The sequence below is a fragment of the Ictidomys tridecemlineatus genome, chromosome 9 (assembly GCF_052094955.1).
Source record: "Ictidomys tridecemlineatus isolate mIctTri1 chromosome 9, mIctTri1.hap1, whole genome shotgun sequence".
Taxonomy (NCBI): domain Eukaryota; kingdom Metazoa; phylum Chordata; class Mammalia; order Rodentia; family Sciuridae; genus Ictidomys; species Ictidomys tridecemlineatus.
Window position 1 is genome coordinate 30099018 of NC_135485.1, and position 17093 is coordinate 30116110.

Here is a 17093-nt window from a genome sequence, read left to right on the forward strand (position 1 = left end):
TTAATTCTAAGGCACAATAATATTTTCAAAAAAGGTATATCTAAAACACAAGTGCTTATAAACAACAATATTTACTGATTAGAAAATACACTGATTATAATGATAGCTAATATGTTCTGATGGGAGAATATAAAGTATATAAGACAAAAGACAAATTAAAGAAACGTTTTTGAAACAATTTGTTTTACCATGCTAAAACAAAATGATAAAAAATATAAACATATGTCTGACTAATAAAACTATTCATTTTATAGATCTAAAACTCTGAGAGATTATTATTTTGCCACATAATAAATAAAAAATAAATATTCAGAACACATAAACTTTGCTTGGAAAAAAAAATTTATAAGAAGAAAATATTGGGGAATTTGGAGTAGAAAGCAGACCATACATAAGACTAAAATCCAGAAGCTGAAATAAGAGTGGATAAAAATGATTCATCTTTCCTCATCCGCCTGGGACTCACTTGTGGTATGCTTTTTTTTTTTTTCCTTTTCTTTTTCAGTACAGGGGATTGAACACAGAGGCACTTTACCACTGAGCTACATCCCCAGCCCTTTTTGTTTTTTATTTGGAGACACAGTCTCGCAAAGTTGCTTAGGGCCTTACTAGAATTCTAAGGCTAGCCTTGAATTTTCGATCCTCCTGCCTGACCACCCGCTGTGGGATTATAGATGTGCACCACCACCACCACCATCCCCATCACCACCACAACCACCATGCCCAGCAGTATATGAATTCAGTTAATATGAAATACAACATGATATATAATAAGGATAAGCTTTGCAATTCAAATTTAAAATAGACTGGGCAATTTTTAAAAATATATTTATTATTGAAAAATAATGTGATTTGGGGATGGGGGTATTGGTCATTGGTAGTATACATGCTTGGCAGATGCAAGGCCCTGGGTTCAATCCACAGCACATGGGGGTTTGGGTGGGGATAATAATGTGATGTTAAATACAAGGTAATTTTTAATTTTTCAAATGAGTTCATAAAATATTCAAGTAAACTCATTTAATAAATGTCTTAATGTCTATAGCCTCCAACTTTCCTATGCAGAGCTAATCTTTGTATTTTAATATAATCTTACATTTAGGATTTATAATTTTTCAACTGTCAGAGAAAAAAATTTTTGATCAAGCAAAGTATAAAAACACTTAACATTACAATTAAAAAAATAATACAAAACAGATAAAATATAACCTCTTTGTTTCTATAAATCACTGACACATCACCAGAGTGATATACCAATGAATATAAAATTATGTGTTTAAAAACCCATATGCTGATTTTGATCTTACAAGAACCTCAAGTGAAAAATACATTCTTGCATTTTTTGCTTGAATGATTTGCAATAAATACTGATGTCAATCACTAGGATAGGGAATACCTCCTCTGGAACCTTCTAAGTGCAGTTGCTTCATTGCCTCTATTATAAACTCTTCTGGAATCAAGGTTAATTATTCAAATATTCAGGTCTTCTTTTAAGACCTTAAAGATGGTTTCTTCTGAGCAAGTAATTGCTGAGATATCATTATGTCATTGTCAGAGATTTCACAGAACATAGAATTACTGTAAGGATTATTATAGTAAATTTATTCTAAATGAGTCCATCTTCAAAAAATCAGTTGAATTAATGATGAATCTCAAATGTTCCCCAAAATACTAATACTAAATATCTACTTTTAAATCAACTTTTGAAACAAAAGTAAATGAAAAGTGAGGAAGAATTTAATAAATTTCATAGATTTTTCAACCTTATCAAGTGAAATTTAATCATTCTATGTCCTTGAGAAACTTTTAAAAAGAATTTAAGAGCAATAATATTTTTCATCTCATAGTCACACAATTATACCAAATTATCTGAAAACTCATCACACAATTAGATAAAAATACCAGATTCTTCACACGGGACTAATGGTTTCACCTGAAAAGTTTATTTAAAACTCTCAAATTTGTAGCACATCCTGAGATGATGTTTAACTATTCCAAGACACTTTTTAGTATAATGCTAATGAAACCAACAAACATTAATTAAAGTTTTGGTATGTGTAGTTATAATCAAATGGACCCTACTGAATAGGCCCCAAAACACATAAATCTGAATTTCATGTTCTCTTACCGTCCAAGAAAACATTGCCAAAGAGGTCGATTCTGTGTGGCCAAATCAGAATCTTTAGATCCAAATAATTTAGCTAGAAGCCGAACAACAGCTAATCGTTCTTCTCCATCATTGCTCTACAAAGGGAAAAGAGAAAATAAATGAAGCTTGAGTTTTACTGTTCAGAATACAAAAAAATGAAATATTCCCCAAAACATACAACTTTATTAAAAAAAAATTTTTTTGTAGTTGTGTATGGACAGAACGCCTTTTTTTTTTTTAAAATGTGGTGCTGAGGATCAAGCCCAGTGACTCACACATGCTAGACAAGTGCTCTACCACTGAGCTATAGCTGCAGCCCACAACTTCATATTTCAGCTTATAATTTTGAATATTTTAAAATATCATATGCTCTTATTTACTATGCAAAATTTATTTCAAGAGAGATCATCTGGCACTTTGATCTTATCTGATGTTTTCCCATTTGCAAATTTAGCTTATTTTTAAAATTTTTTGTTTTGTAGTTGTAGATGGACAGAATGCCTTTATTTTGTTAATTTTTATGTGGTGCCGAGGATTGAACCCAGTGCCTCAATCATGCTAGGAAAGCGCTTTTGCCACTGAGCTATAGCCCCAGCCCTTCACTGCTTATTTATAATCTTACATTGGTATTCACATTGTAAAAATGTAAAGATACTTCATCCATTTCTGATACTAAGGCTCTAGGGAAAAAAAAATTTGTAAAGGACCAAACTGCACATAATTCCAGCTCTAATAAACTTTATAAGAATTCTGTCCTTCAGTTTAAGGTTCAACATCAATATAGATTAAGACTTTTTTTAAATATTTATTTTTTAGGTGTAGATGGACACAACACAATGCTTTTATTTATTTTTTAATGTGGTGCTGAGGATCGAACCCGGGTCCTGCCCATGCCAGAGGAGCGCTCTACCACTGAGCCACAATTCCAGCCCCAAGATCTTAATTTGCAATATTTTAATCAAGTTATCTACTACTGACTGGAGAACAGGATCCTGAATAATATCACAATTCAGGAAAACTCATTTTAATAAGAGCAACAATCTTAAGAGGATCTAAAAGGTCAAGTGACTGGCACATTACAAAAAACCCCCCAAATTTAGTAATTTTTTGGTAAGAGTCTCCTATTTTCTTATAATGAAACAATATAAGCTATGAAATTCTGTTCCACATTGGGACTAGTGGTACATGCCTGTAATCCCAATGACTTAGGACGCTGACACAGGAGAATCAAAAGTTTAAGGCCAGCTTTGGCAATTTAAGCACTGTCTCAAAAATTAAAAAGATCTAGGGATATAGAGGACTGTAGGTTCAATCCCCAGTATTACAAAGGGAATTCTGTTCTAGTTTCATTAGTGACATCACATTTTAGTGTAAATTATTTTGAAATCACATGGTGTGTGAAATTTCTTTTTAAAACTCACATATTCATTAGGAAAGTAAATGTAATCCCTGAAAAAAAAAAAAACTACTAATTTTTTTAGGAGTTCAAATACAATGTTTGTGTAAAACAATACCAGATATTGAACAAACAAATCTCTGTGGGAAAAGAGAAGTTCAAGTAGAAAATATAACTAGTCCTTAAGAATAGAAGTTTTCTAGGTGAAGCAGACATATTTATATCAAACAGATGTAAAAATAAAAATTAAATCTAGCTTTGCCATAATGAATGACAAAATGATCTTCTCTGACAAAGATTTTCTTTTAATTGTGACAACAATATTAAGTGGTACTGCCAAATTACTAACTGGCATTATTATTATTATTATTATTTTTTGGACCGGGGATTGAACTCAGGGACACTTGACCACTGAGCCATATCCTCAGCCCCATTTGTATTTCATTTAGAGACAGGGTCTCATTGAGTTGATTAGAACATTGCTTTTGTTGAGGCTGGCTTTGAATTTGTGATACTCCTGCCCCAGCCTCCTAAGCCACTGGGATTTAGGGTGCGCCACCACACCTGCCAAAATTTGATTTTTTAAAATTAATTGATTTTTAAAGAAAAATTAAGCCTATCTCTTAAATTTCAAATACTAGAATAAGTGTAAATTGTATTCTATTTGTGAGTAAATCAGTAATTATTTCAAATAATGTGACATTTAACATTTATAAAATGACTGAAATTACATAACTAAGTGAAAACTAGCTCCTCCTGTGTTTGTAAAATTTAATATACATCCCTCGAGTAAAGGTGGAATGATTACAATGATGGTATACATATTTTTGGTGCAAAAACCATTTTGTGTTTCTGATGCACAGCTGATGTATTATTAATCTAACCAAAGTTATTATCTTATGAAGATAGGATACATGCACTGAATTACAAATACAGCTACATATTTTAATAAGTGGGACAAAATGAGAAATTCTACATTAACAATTTACCAATTACTTTTCTTTCTTTTTTTTTTTTTAAGAGATATATTATTTTTTCAGTTCTCGGCAGACACAACATCCTTGTTTGTATGTGGTGCTGAGGATCGAACCCGGGCCGCACGCATGCCAGGCAAGCGCGCTACCACTTCAGCCACATCCCCAGCCCCTACCAATTACTTTTCAAAAAGAGAAATAAAGCCACTGTAGCTTTTATTCTGTCTAGTCCTAGTCTGAAAAGGTAACAAATTTTACTACTGTTTCTAATTACAATACAAGTGATTCAAAACATTCTTTTTGTGAATACCTGATTTTTTCTTTAAATATGACTACATTAAAATGTTTTAAAATCTGGTGAATAAATGTAAATCTCCCTTTCCCAATCCCTGCCATAAACAAAAATCTTAAATGTAAATGTAAAATGTGACAAATTTCCTGTGAATTATCGCCAATGTTGCTAAGAAGCGTAACTCAGGGTATCCTTTACAAATATGAGAAACGAACTGTGGGGACCTATAAAATAGACCATACATAGAGCACAATACAGAATAAAACCAAAGAAACTTATTTTGAAGCATTTTCTCAAATATTTTTATTGTTCTCAGAGGACTGTAACCAAGAGCTGCGAACTACCAAAGGAGTCTATAAATTCAGAGATAAAACTGCATCACCAAGCCATAAAAATTTCCTAGGTAATCTGCTTGGCACATATTGTGGACTAAAAAAAGAGGTACCATAATAATACTTAATACACAGGCTAATCTAAATCTCAGTTTCTTCATTGCAGATGAGAAAATTAATAAAAGTACAGGCTAGGATTTCAGAAGGGAACAAATAAGAACATGGGTAATAACATCTGTTTGTTGTTCTAGGACAATAAACAAAATATTCTATTACTACTATTTAGATGCAGTATTAAACTTTTAAAAAGCATGAATAACCTAATATAGAAAAATATAAAGATCAATGACTTTGTGTTAGATAAACTACTTACTACTAACCCCTTACTTTGGGGTTAGTAAACCAGAATAAAAAATTATGAAAAACTTCATATTCATTACTTTTAGAGTAAACAGGTATGAAGTCAAATTGTACCAATGAAGAAGAGGTGGTATATAAACTAAAGGAATAATTAGAATCATGATAAACTAAAAAGCTTACAAATAGTTTAAGAAGATACTACTACTTAGTGCTAGCCATTCTGTTGTGATATAAAAGATAAAGTCTTAGTGAACCAGACTTGACTTTCTGTATATGTGTCAGCAGGGTGGGGTAGGGTGGGGAGGTAATGAGGGTTGAATCCAGGGACACTGTACCACTGAACTATATATTTTTTACACAAGGTCATGCTAAATTACTAAGGCTAGCCTGGAATTTGCCATTCTCCTGCCTCAGGCTCTTGATTAGCTGGGATTACAGACATGGGCAAATGTGCCAGCCAAATCTGAATTTTTTTAAAAAAGAAAATGCATATGGACCTTTAAACAATATCTCTTGGTTTTTTAAATTCACTCTTTGTTAGAAACTAAAAAATATATCCATCTCAATAAGAGATTTTAAAATAAAGTATATCAAAAAAATATTTTCAGGCTGACTTCAGCTTATTAGCACCTCTGCTTTAGATACATGAACCTAGAAAGTGGGGCATGAATAGCCACTACAGCTTAGAATCTTCCACTTTACATTAAGCACACAAAGGGAAATCTAAGAAAAAATAGCTTCCTTCCTTTCCCACCATATCACAGCAGTCTTATTTAAGGCTTAGAGGCTTGACTTCACATCTTCCCAAAAATAGGTATGTGTGTGTGTGATGGGATGGAGAACATATTTTAATACCTTACAACTCAGAAATAAATTTAGTATGGAAACTAAGTGTTTATGTTGTTAAAATAAACTCTTTAATAAAATCCAAGCCAAGCATGGTGGCATATGCCTATAATCGCAATGACTAAGGAGGTTGAGGCAAGAGGATTGCAAATTTGATGCCAGTCAGGTATTCAGCAAGTCCTTCAGCAACTTAGCAAGACCTTATCTCAAAAGAAAAAATAAAAAGGGCTAGGGATGTAGTTCCGTGAAAGAGTAACTCTGGATTCAATCCACATTGCCAAAATGATGATGATTATGATGATGATGGTGACGACCAAAACACACCTTATTTATTCTAAATAACATTTATTATTATTCTAGATGACATTTTTCTACAGTTTCTCATAAAAACTATTTTATTCTAGATAACATTTATTATTATTCTAGATAATATTTTCCTAACAAGAGTTTCTCATTAAAAAAAAACTACTTGCTTTAACAGTCTGCAAAACATTTAATCTTAAATTTCTCATCTCGAAAGAAAGAAATGTCATGTTTGTTCTAATTATAGTTTGAATTAAAGATCAAATAAAATTTTTTTTTTGGGGGGGGGGTTCCCGGGGATTGAACTCAGGGACACTTGACCACTGAGCCACATCTCCAGTCCTATTTTGTATTTTATTTAGAGACAGGGTCTCACTGAGTTGCTTAGCACCTTGCTAAATTGCTGAGGCTGGCTTTGAACTTGCAGTCCTCCCGCCTCAGCCTCCCAAGCCGCTGGGATTACAGGTGTGTGATACTGCACCCAGCTAAAGTGTTATCTTCTATAGTTCAATTAAGATGGGGGATTAAGTGTCAAGTTTTTATTTTGAGAAGTCAGAAATTCCTTGTTAACAATAAAAAACCAGATATACTCCCAAGCCATTTAATAAAATTTCTGTCTTTGACCTATACCATAAGAGGGTTACAAAGTTACAATTGAGGCATTCAGCTTAATATCTCACTGTTTTAAAATATAACTAATCAATGAATATCATTTAACAACAACATACTGTATATTACAAATTTCAAAGATAACATCATTTTTCAAATCTATTTATTATTTGTGTCACTATGTTTATCAGTATGTATTTAACAAACGGGTATATTACAATTTTGTAGCATCAAATCTTCTTTTACACAGAAGAGAGATACTATTTTATTCAAATGATTAAAACTGTGTATTTTAGAGGAAAGGATATAAACTGAACTCACATTTTATTCTTTTACAGTTAAGGGAAAAATTCTCCGATAAACATTTTTTTTCTTAAAAGGTTAAAGGGCTTGAAAATTGGTCAATCCTACCTTCAATTTGAATTCAAGCTGCGGCATGACAGATAATAATAAATGAGGATCTATAGCAAAAAGTTCCTGAATCAGATCAAATACATGTTCTGACAAATCACTTACTGACGATCTTCCCAGCACCAGGACTTGATTGAAAAACTATAGGAAATATTAAAAACAAAAATATGTATTTTATTTTAAAACTTCAATGTTTTCTATGAACATGTTTTTTTTAAAAAAAAAAAAAAAAAAAACCAACAGCATCAGTTATCACATATACAATTGAAGGGAATGATACAGGACAGGCGTTTGAATCACTAATACATAATAGTAACAGAACAGTCATCTAAATAGCAAAAGAAATAAACTTCCAGATAATATTAAATCATGAATGTTAGAAAAATTAAGAAAAATTTGGCTGTGCTTCAAATAAGGATGACATTTCTGAGAATTTTAATTTCACCAAAATAAAACAATTTAAGCAGTTTGTGTAGTTCATTATAGAAAATTTTATGGTTATTTCATTGTAACAGAGAAAAAATTAAAATCTCAATCTCTGATTTTTATGTAAAAATTATTTTGAAGAAATTGATCTAATTTCCCCAAGTTTTTTAGTAATTAAAAAAAATATTTAAAATGGGGGATGAGTTTATGTTGTTAATACCCAGAGAAAATCAAATACATTTCAACTCAGAGGATAGAGAAAAAGAAAAGTTGATGATGCAGAAATAAGTTGATAATTTAAGAGTGTTAGAGAAAATAAAGTATATATAACATCAGGAACACAAATTAAAAGATTGCACCCTCTCCAAGCACACTTAGCAGAAAGCACTGTATTTTAAAATTTGAAAAAGAGAGTTGTATACATATAACATAAATATGTATATCTGCATCATAAAATGACATGCTTCTTGGGCTGGGAGTGTAGCTCAGTGGTAGAGCACTTGACTGGTGTGTTCAAGGTCCTAGCTTTGATCATCAAATCCCCAAATATCTTTCAAAGAGCAATATAAATTAAGAGTTAAAAGATATTTTTATTTACTATGTGGACTGTGGAAAGAATGAGAAAGGTAGTTTTCATAAAATACAGACATACATGAGCACAGAATGCTTCCTCTGGAAGTTTACATGAAACCTATAAGTGACAGTTATTTCTGAAAATTGAGGACAGAGGATTTGAGGTTGAAAGACACTTTTCACTGTACACTCATAACTATCTGAAAATATTTTAATCCATTAAATATTAATTTACTAATTGAAATAATACTAATGCTACACCCTCATTTGTCTTTTATATGAGGAAAATAAATATTCAACAACAGATGAATGTTAGATTCACAATGATTTGTAAAGGAAAACACTGAAAAAAACCTTAGTACAAGGCAATAGAGAAATGGGTATATATTAAGTTAAAGGAACATTTACAGTTACTCATATTATAAATAAAAAGTCAAAACAGAGAAATAAATTAAAATAGATATGAATATGAACAAATGTGCAAGGGAATTAATTCCTTTATTAAGGTAGTAGAATTACGAATAGTTCTTTTCCCAAGTTTTTTTTAGTTTAATTGAAAAAAAAAAAAGAACAAACTTCGATTCAAGTTTTTAAAAACATTTATTTAACAACTATTCAAGAGGAAGGAACAGGGGGTTCAGAAAAATGATCTAGAAGACACAAAGAGGAAAATGTATAGATAAAGACAGACTCAGATAAACATGCAGGGAGAAGGTGAAAGAGATTAGCATATCTGGGAAATAAGAAAAATAGAAATACAAATACAAATGCAGAAGAGAGGGTAGGAGTTGTAGACAAGTTTTCAGGAAATAATTTCAACTATCTGGTACCTTTTTTTTCCCCTTGGCTAGGGAATAAACCCAGGGCACTTCAATACTGAGTTATGTCCCCAGCCCCTTTTATTTTTTGAGACAAGGTTTTGCTAAACTGCTGAGGCTGTCCAGAAACTTGCAATCCTCCTGCCTCAGCCTCCCAAGTCACTGGGATTACAGGTGTGCATCACTGCACCTGGCCATCTTGTACCATTTTAAATCAATGACAATAAACTTTATAAAGATATGCTGCATTTCTTCCACTGATCACATTTTGACATATAAGTAATACCTTCACACTTACTCTTAAGTAGACTAAATAATTTATATTATAAATAAATCTGTATGTCAATGGTTCTAATAAATTAGTATAATGGATTAAAAATTACATAATAAATATAGACAGAAATACATACATTGGCAATGCATGCCTCAATAGTCTGGACTGTCCTTTTCAATAGGACTTTTGCAAGGTCGAAGGACTGTTTGTTTAAATTCTAAAAAACAATAAAAACATGCAGAGTTACAAATGAATTGGTGAATTAATAAAATATTATCATTATTAGAACAGTGTACTTGTCAAGACTACTAAAATTTGAAACAAAAAAAAAATTAACAATTCCTTTGGGTAAACAATTCCATATGGTAAAACCATTTCCTCTGTTAAGTGCTCTTAAATGCAGAAGATACAAATTGAGCAACAAATCAAAACTAACAAGCATTAGACAACCCAAACTGTAACCCTATATTGTTTCATTAAACTAAAAATGAACCTAAGACATTTTGATTTTGTTTATCTATTAATCGATATGACTTAACAACTATACCCATGTACCCCGAAACAAACACACACACACACACACACACACACACACACACACACACAACTAACCAACCCACCATGCTCAATATTTCTTAAATCAATATTGCTTAATGTGTGTTCTCAAGAAAAGTAGACCTAGAAAGTGTTCCATAGAAAAAAGGTTCTTAATCAACTGTATTTTTGAAATGGTGAATAGTATGCTCCTTCTTCCAGTCCAATATACTATGACAAATTAAACGGTCTGAGAAAGACTATAGTAATGATGCATTTAATTTTTTAAAAAAGAAAAGAAAATGTATTGAAAAAGGAATTCTTTTTTTTTGAATAATACCTGTTAACATCTTTATACTACAAAGATTTGAAAAAAAGAGACTAGGAAAGTCTACACTCCCACTGATCAGCAAATATTTTATGTAAAGAACCCTACAGTAAATATTTTAGGTTTTCTGGGTCATCCAGTCACAACAGCAACTATATAACTCTGCTGCGACAGTGTAAAAACAGTCATGAACAAAAATAAAAACACATAAGCATGGCTGTGTTCCAATAGTTCCCCTATCCTTGGGGGATAAGCTCCAAGACCACAGTCAATGTCTAAAACCATTTATAGTAGTGAATCCTATATAAACAGGTTGAATACACTTGGGATCAAAAGTGTTTATGGTTTGGAACATTTGAATATACAAAATGAGACATCTTGGGGATAGGACCCAAGTTAAACATGAAATTCACTTGTATTTCGTATAAAACTTATACACATAGCCTGAAGATAATTTTATACAATATTTTTATATTTTTATAATCAACTGTGTTTTTACTGCAAATCATCACATGAGGTCAGTGGTGCAATTTTTACCTGTGGTATCAAATTAGCACTGAAAACATTTCAGATTTTGCAGCATTTTAGATTTTGGATTATCCTGAACCTATATTTTTTCCTATTCTTCTTAGAATAGATTTTAGTAACATCAACACATAATTTTTCCTGCTTTCCTTATTATAACAAGATTTTTAGCATTTTTTACTTAAAGGAAGCATTTTTATGGCTTTTTAAAAAATTTTAATCTAAACTGCTGGCATCACTGCTCTTGTGTTCTGGGGCCATTCTGAAATAAAATAAGGATTAAACACAAGCATTTGCTATCCATGCAGCTGATAACCAAATTGGTTACAAGTAACTAACAGGTAGGTTGCATATACAGTGTGGATACACTGAACAATGGGATAACTTACATTGGATGTGATATGCTGGACAAAGAAATAATTAGTGTTGGGCAGGACAGAGTTGGATGGTGCAAGATTTCCTCACACTAGTCAGAATCGTATGCAATTTGGAACTTATGAATTGCTTATTTCTGGAGTTTTCCATTTAACGTTTTGGACCATGGTTAACCAGTGGTAAACAATATGTGGAAAGCAAAACCATGGATAAGAGGGACCACTGTACTTACATAAGTAAGTAATAATTAATAGTTCAGATTGATCTATAAGCCATAGCTTCCTGACCTCTGCTCTAGGCTTTTATACATTGCCAAAAGGATAAATTAGTTTTAAACTAAGTTAATGTTTCCATTTCTCAAAAGGGTTTAAATCTCAATCATAACAATACTCTTTATCAAGAATATACATACCAAATACGCTATCTCCTCTTAAAATTTTTTCTCTTGTTCTACCTTATATGTGCTTGTTTTTGCCATACTCTAAAAATTTTTACCAACTATAGATTCATTTAAATTAATAAAATGCAAATAATATTTAGAGAGTCAAGAAAATAATTTAAAAGTAACCACATCCTTTGTGAATAAGTATGATTAGATACATTGTTAATCTAATATCTGATAATAGGTTACAGAACCATTAGAGGAAAAGAGCAGGAGGGCAAATATCAACATTGGGGTAGGCTTGAGTAGAGCCCAGTGGTGGAGCTTGTGGGAAGCCAAGTCCTTCAGTTTCTTAGGAGGACCTGATGGAGAGAAATAGAAAAAGGAAACGGGGAGGAATGACACAGCTCTGAATCATCCTTTTCCCCATAACATTAACCATATAGCTCCTACTTCTGCCCAAATTTTTCAGAAAGTACCTAAGAAAAGGTACAATATAGGTTCTGAAAAGAAATCTGCACCCCCATGTTCCATGTTACAAAGGAGGAAATACATTTCTTTATCAAACAAAACTAACTAAAAAAACAATACCCCAACTCTTATAATTCCCAGGCTGGTTATGAGTGGTGAAAACAAAACATTTCTAGTCTCCAGAAAATAAGTATCATTTAACTGAATGAAAATCTTACACAATACATTAATCAATATATATTTTAACAAAATAACTATAAGACTAATATTCTTTTATTTAGGGCTAGAGAGTGACAGTGACAACAAGTACACAGATTGCAAATGGTCAAAAACCAATCATTTACTCATATATATATATATAGCACTACCTTTAAATATTAATATTCAATATCTTCATACTATACAGACCTTATGTGCAGGTATGAGGTTAATAAGAATGGAGTCCAATAATTCTTGAGTAACTCCATCACCTTCCATGATGATAGAACTCATCAAGTCTAGCATATGCATTTGTACCTTCTTATTGTGGCTATTGCTAAAAAAAAAAAAAAAAAAAAAAAGAAAAAAAAATGAAGCATACAAAAAGACAAACTTCCCAGTTTAGAACAATAATCTCAGATGTAAAAAGATTTTCATTTGAGGAAACCATGTCAATAATAGCAAAGAAATCTTGACTGTTGTATTTATTTTCTCCCTCTGTTGATTATTCAGTGTCTGTAATGTATTGTTCTATGGTATTTTTAAAAAACAAAGACTACTTTACTTTCTAATGAAGTGGATGGTATGCAGTTTTCTTTCTTTCTCTCTCTCTCTATAACACACACACACACACACACACACACACACACACACACACGGGGGGGGGGAGAAAAAGACCCGTTGAGAACTAGGATTTTAAGAAAAATAATGAAAAACTTTTAAAAACTTGGTAGGAAAATTGCAATTTTATTAGATACACAGTTTCCTCAACTTTGAGAAAGATACCCCTTTTGCACGCCTACACCTAAATACCTTACGTAATTTATAAAACACCAAGATTGTAAAGAATAAATTATGTAGTTATCTCTATAGTGTCTGGAGCTGGGGTACTGAAGAGCTTGATACAAAACAATACTAAACAATCTGAGCACTTGGCTCCCAGATGCATATATACTTAAAGGTAGGAAAGGAGTAGAGGTAAAAGAGATGGAGAGACTTTTAAAAAAAACTATTCTATGAAATAAAAGGGACAGGATTTAACCTTGTTATCTGTAACAACCAAAAACTAGATAAAGTATATGAAAGAGCAGTTTTCAGATATTGGACATAATGCTACTATTGCTGAGAGATAAGACCAATAAAGTGGACCCTACAATTTCCCAAACTTCTGTTGGTATATTTTTAGGATGTAGGGCAAGAAGGGAGGTCCTGGCAGATTCTAATGGTTTCCCAGAGTCTAGGTAGGCTACAGATTGCAGAGGAGCAGAGTACCAGAGGGGAGCTCAAAGAGTCTTTTGGGGGTTAAAGATCAACACATACATATGAGAAAATTCCCTGACTTTGGGGAAATATCCTACCTAATAGAGCAGAGGAAATAATCCCCAGAACTAACAATGGAGTTTGGAAGAGGAATCAGAAGGGTATAAACCCACAGGTTCTAGAAGCTCAATGAGCCCCCAAAGTTCAAGAAACAGGAAGAAAACTTCATGATACACCATAATTAAATCAACTGAAATAAATGAAAGAGAACATCTTAAATGCAGCTAGAGAAAAAAATACATCATATTTCAGAAGAAAAAAGGTTAAAAGTAACAAATATCTTATTAAAAACAATGCAAGCCAAAAAAAAAAAAAAAAAGAACGAATATCATCTTTAAAAGTACTAAAAGAAGCTGGGTGTGGTAGCATAAGCCTATAATCCTAGTGGCTTGGGAGGCTGAGACAGCAAGATTGCAGGTGCAAAGCCAGCCTTAGCAATGGCCAACTCAGGGAGACCCTGTCTCTAAATAAAATACAAACTAGGGCTGGGGATGTGGCTCAGTGGTCAAGTGCCCCTGAGTTTAATACCTGGTACCCCCTCACAACAAAAAAAGTACCAAAAGAGGACTGGGGAGGTAGCTCAGAGTACAGTGGCTGCCTAGCACACGAGGCTCTGGATTTTATTCTGAGCTCTAGAGGGTGACTAAAAGAGTGGCGAGAGGAGAGTACCAATCTAGAACTCTACAATGTTCTAAAATGCATGTGAAATAGATATTTTTCAAACATACAAAAGATGAACAAATTCCATCACCATCAGACCTGATATACAGAAAAGTCCTTCAGACTGAAGAAAATTATACTAGGTATGAATCTGGACTTATGCAAAGGAATGAAGAACACAAGATTTTGTAAATAAGTTCCTCTTTTAAAAGTCTTTTGTTTATTCATACCTAATTGTGAATTATTTCAATTAATTTGATAAACAACGCAGTCATCAAATTCAGGGAATAAAAACATTAATAGGGTCAAAGAAAAGCGTTTGTATGTAAAGTAATTTTGAGAGGGAATAATTGCAGAGTGGGAAGAAAGACTGAAATGGATAGTTAAGGTTATAAAAGGGGCAGGTAACTTCACAAATTGGTTGTGGTGATTAATTTTAATTTCAGTTTCAAAAGAAATGCTTGCAAAAAACTGATACAATGTAAACAATGGCCATAAACTGTCCCCACTCCTACAAATATGTCCCTTTACAATGGTGCTACTCCCACTACAAGATAGGGAGTCTATCTAACCAAACCTTGAATCTGGATTAGTCTTTGTGTCTTGCTGGGCCAATGAAATAGAAGCTACCAAAAGTTTAAAAGTCCTTTTGCAGTAAAATTTGCCCTTTCTTGATACCTCTGAAACCTAGTCAATAGAGGAAGAGACTAGACTAGTCTGCTGGGTGATAAAAGACATGTGACTCATTCATTCTATTATTTTAGTAAGCTGCCAGAAGATCTGCCAAAGGACTGCAACACAGTAGAGAATCAGACCAGACAAAACAACTATCAAGCTGAATCATGGGCTAAATAAAATGGTAGTTGTCTTACACTCTCAAATTATATTTTGTTTTATTATGCAGCAAAAGTTAACTAATTCAAAAGTAAAGTTGATAAAGTCTATTGTTTACTCTAATGGTCTGCAGGTAGTCAAATACCATTAAGTCTTTTCTCATGCAGTCTTTCTTAATTTTTCATTTCCAGACCAAGTAAGTTTCTATCTCTAGACCAAGCATATTTGGTCCTCTCCTGTTTATTATAGATGTTATCTAATTATACATTCTATCAAATGAAAGGGAAAAAGCGATTTACTAGCCATAGAAGTTTACAGAAAACTCCCGAATAAAATGTTGCCAATATGAAAGCCATTAGCCACATATAGCTATTGGATATCTGAAGTATGAATAGAACCACATATTGAAAGGATAATCCTTTTGGATACAATGTGATAAATAAAATGTGTTATTAAAATGAATCTCACCTGCTTCTTTCTACCTTTCTTAATGTGGACTCTAGAAAATTTATAACTTATGTGAGATATGTTATGTTTCATGCAATGTAATGCTTTAGAACACATCTTATAATGATGCTTGGTTTACTATTTAAAAAACAAACGAACAATAAAAACTGGACTGCAATCAGAGTTTGGGCTCTTGTGTCCAAAAATTTGTACAAGGGCAAGTTATCCCATTACCTCTAAATTAGTTGTTCCCTATTTCTATAAAAAAAGAGCTGACTTAGGCAATGTTTAGGATTTTTTTTTTCCCTAGCTCTAAAATAAGACACACACGTGTGTGTGTGTTTGTGTGTGTGTGTTTGTGTGTGTGTGTGTATAGCAGTGCTGGGGATTGAATCCAGGGCCTTCTGCACGTGAGGCAAGCACTCTACCAACAGAGCTATATCCCCAGACCCAAAATAAGACACCAAAGTTGGTGTTCTTAAGAACTGAATTATTATGCCTCCCAGCACTAATGGTACATATACTTATACAATCTTATAATATAGCACTGTATTGTTTAAGGTCTCATACCATTTGCTTTACAACTACAGGCTGTTGCCTCCATTGAAAATAAGATTCTTTAAATCAAACACTCTGCTTTATATTTCTCTACTGTCCCAGCACAGAGTGAATGAGGCACAGAGGAGTCAACCAATAAATTCACACCATAAATTTAAAATGGCACTATAATGGCAAAGACAGTTTTCAGGCAACAAAATTGTTTATTTTATGATTCATATTAAGTTTTCTAAAGAAAACAATTCCTTATAATTCTAAAAAATTCTTATCCACACAGATAGAGTACACGACACTTCAATAAACAGCAAGGAAAAGATAAGTAGATATGTTTTTCAAAAAACTTACTTTATCACAGAGAAGAGAGTCCTAAAAAGCTGGATAAAAATTTCATTGCAATCTTCCAATTCAAAGCAGATGTTATATGATTTAACCCAAGCTAAATTCTTAAATAAATAAATAAATAAATTTATTACATATATACAGAATGATTACACAAAAACTCATTAGTAAAATTTAATTTTTAGAAACATTAATCTATATTGAAGCCTATAAGATTCAACATAAACTTGTAAGTTATATTAGTCTTTCACTCTGATCTTTAAAAAGACATATACCTAATGGCATCAATTTTCTCAAATTGAAAAACAGTGAATATTTAGGGGTTGGTAGACACATATAAATAAATAAAATTTAAGGAG

At 32.3% G+C, this 17093-nt stretch overlaps 1 protein-coding gene across 8 annotated transcripts in view; it reads right to left on the bottom strand.

The window, feature by feature from the left end:
• The window catches only part of Pds5a (PDS5 cohesin associated factor A), a 129619-nt gene that overhangs the window by 66015 nt on the left and 46511 nt on the right, over nt 1-17093 (bottom strand). For 7 of the 8 annotated variants that reach the window (XM_040292532.2, XM_078021204.1, XM_078021202.1 and 4 more), the window contains exons 5-9: nt 16741-16838; nt 12787-12913; nt 9900-9980; nt 7673-7813; nt 2129-2244 (exon numbers count right to left, since the gene is read on the bottom strand). In XM_040292532.2, the coding sequence (XP_040148466.1) occupies nt 2129-2244; nt 7673-7813; nt 9900-9980; nt 12787-12913; nt 16741-16838 (563 nt within the window). The remainder of the gene's footprint in view (nt 1-2128; nt 2245-7672; nt 7814-9899; nt 9981-12786; nt 12914-16740; nt 16839-17093) is intronic. The other variant, XM_078021205.1, reaches the window with a different exon arrangement.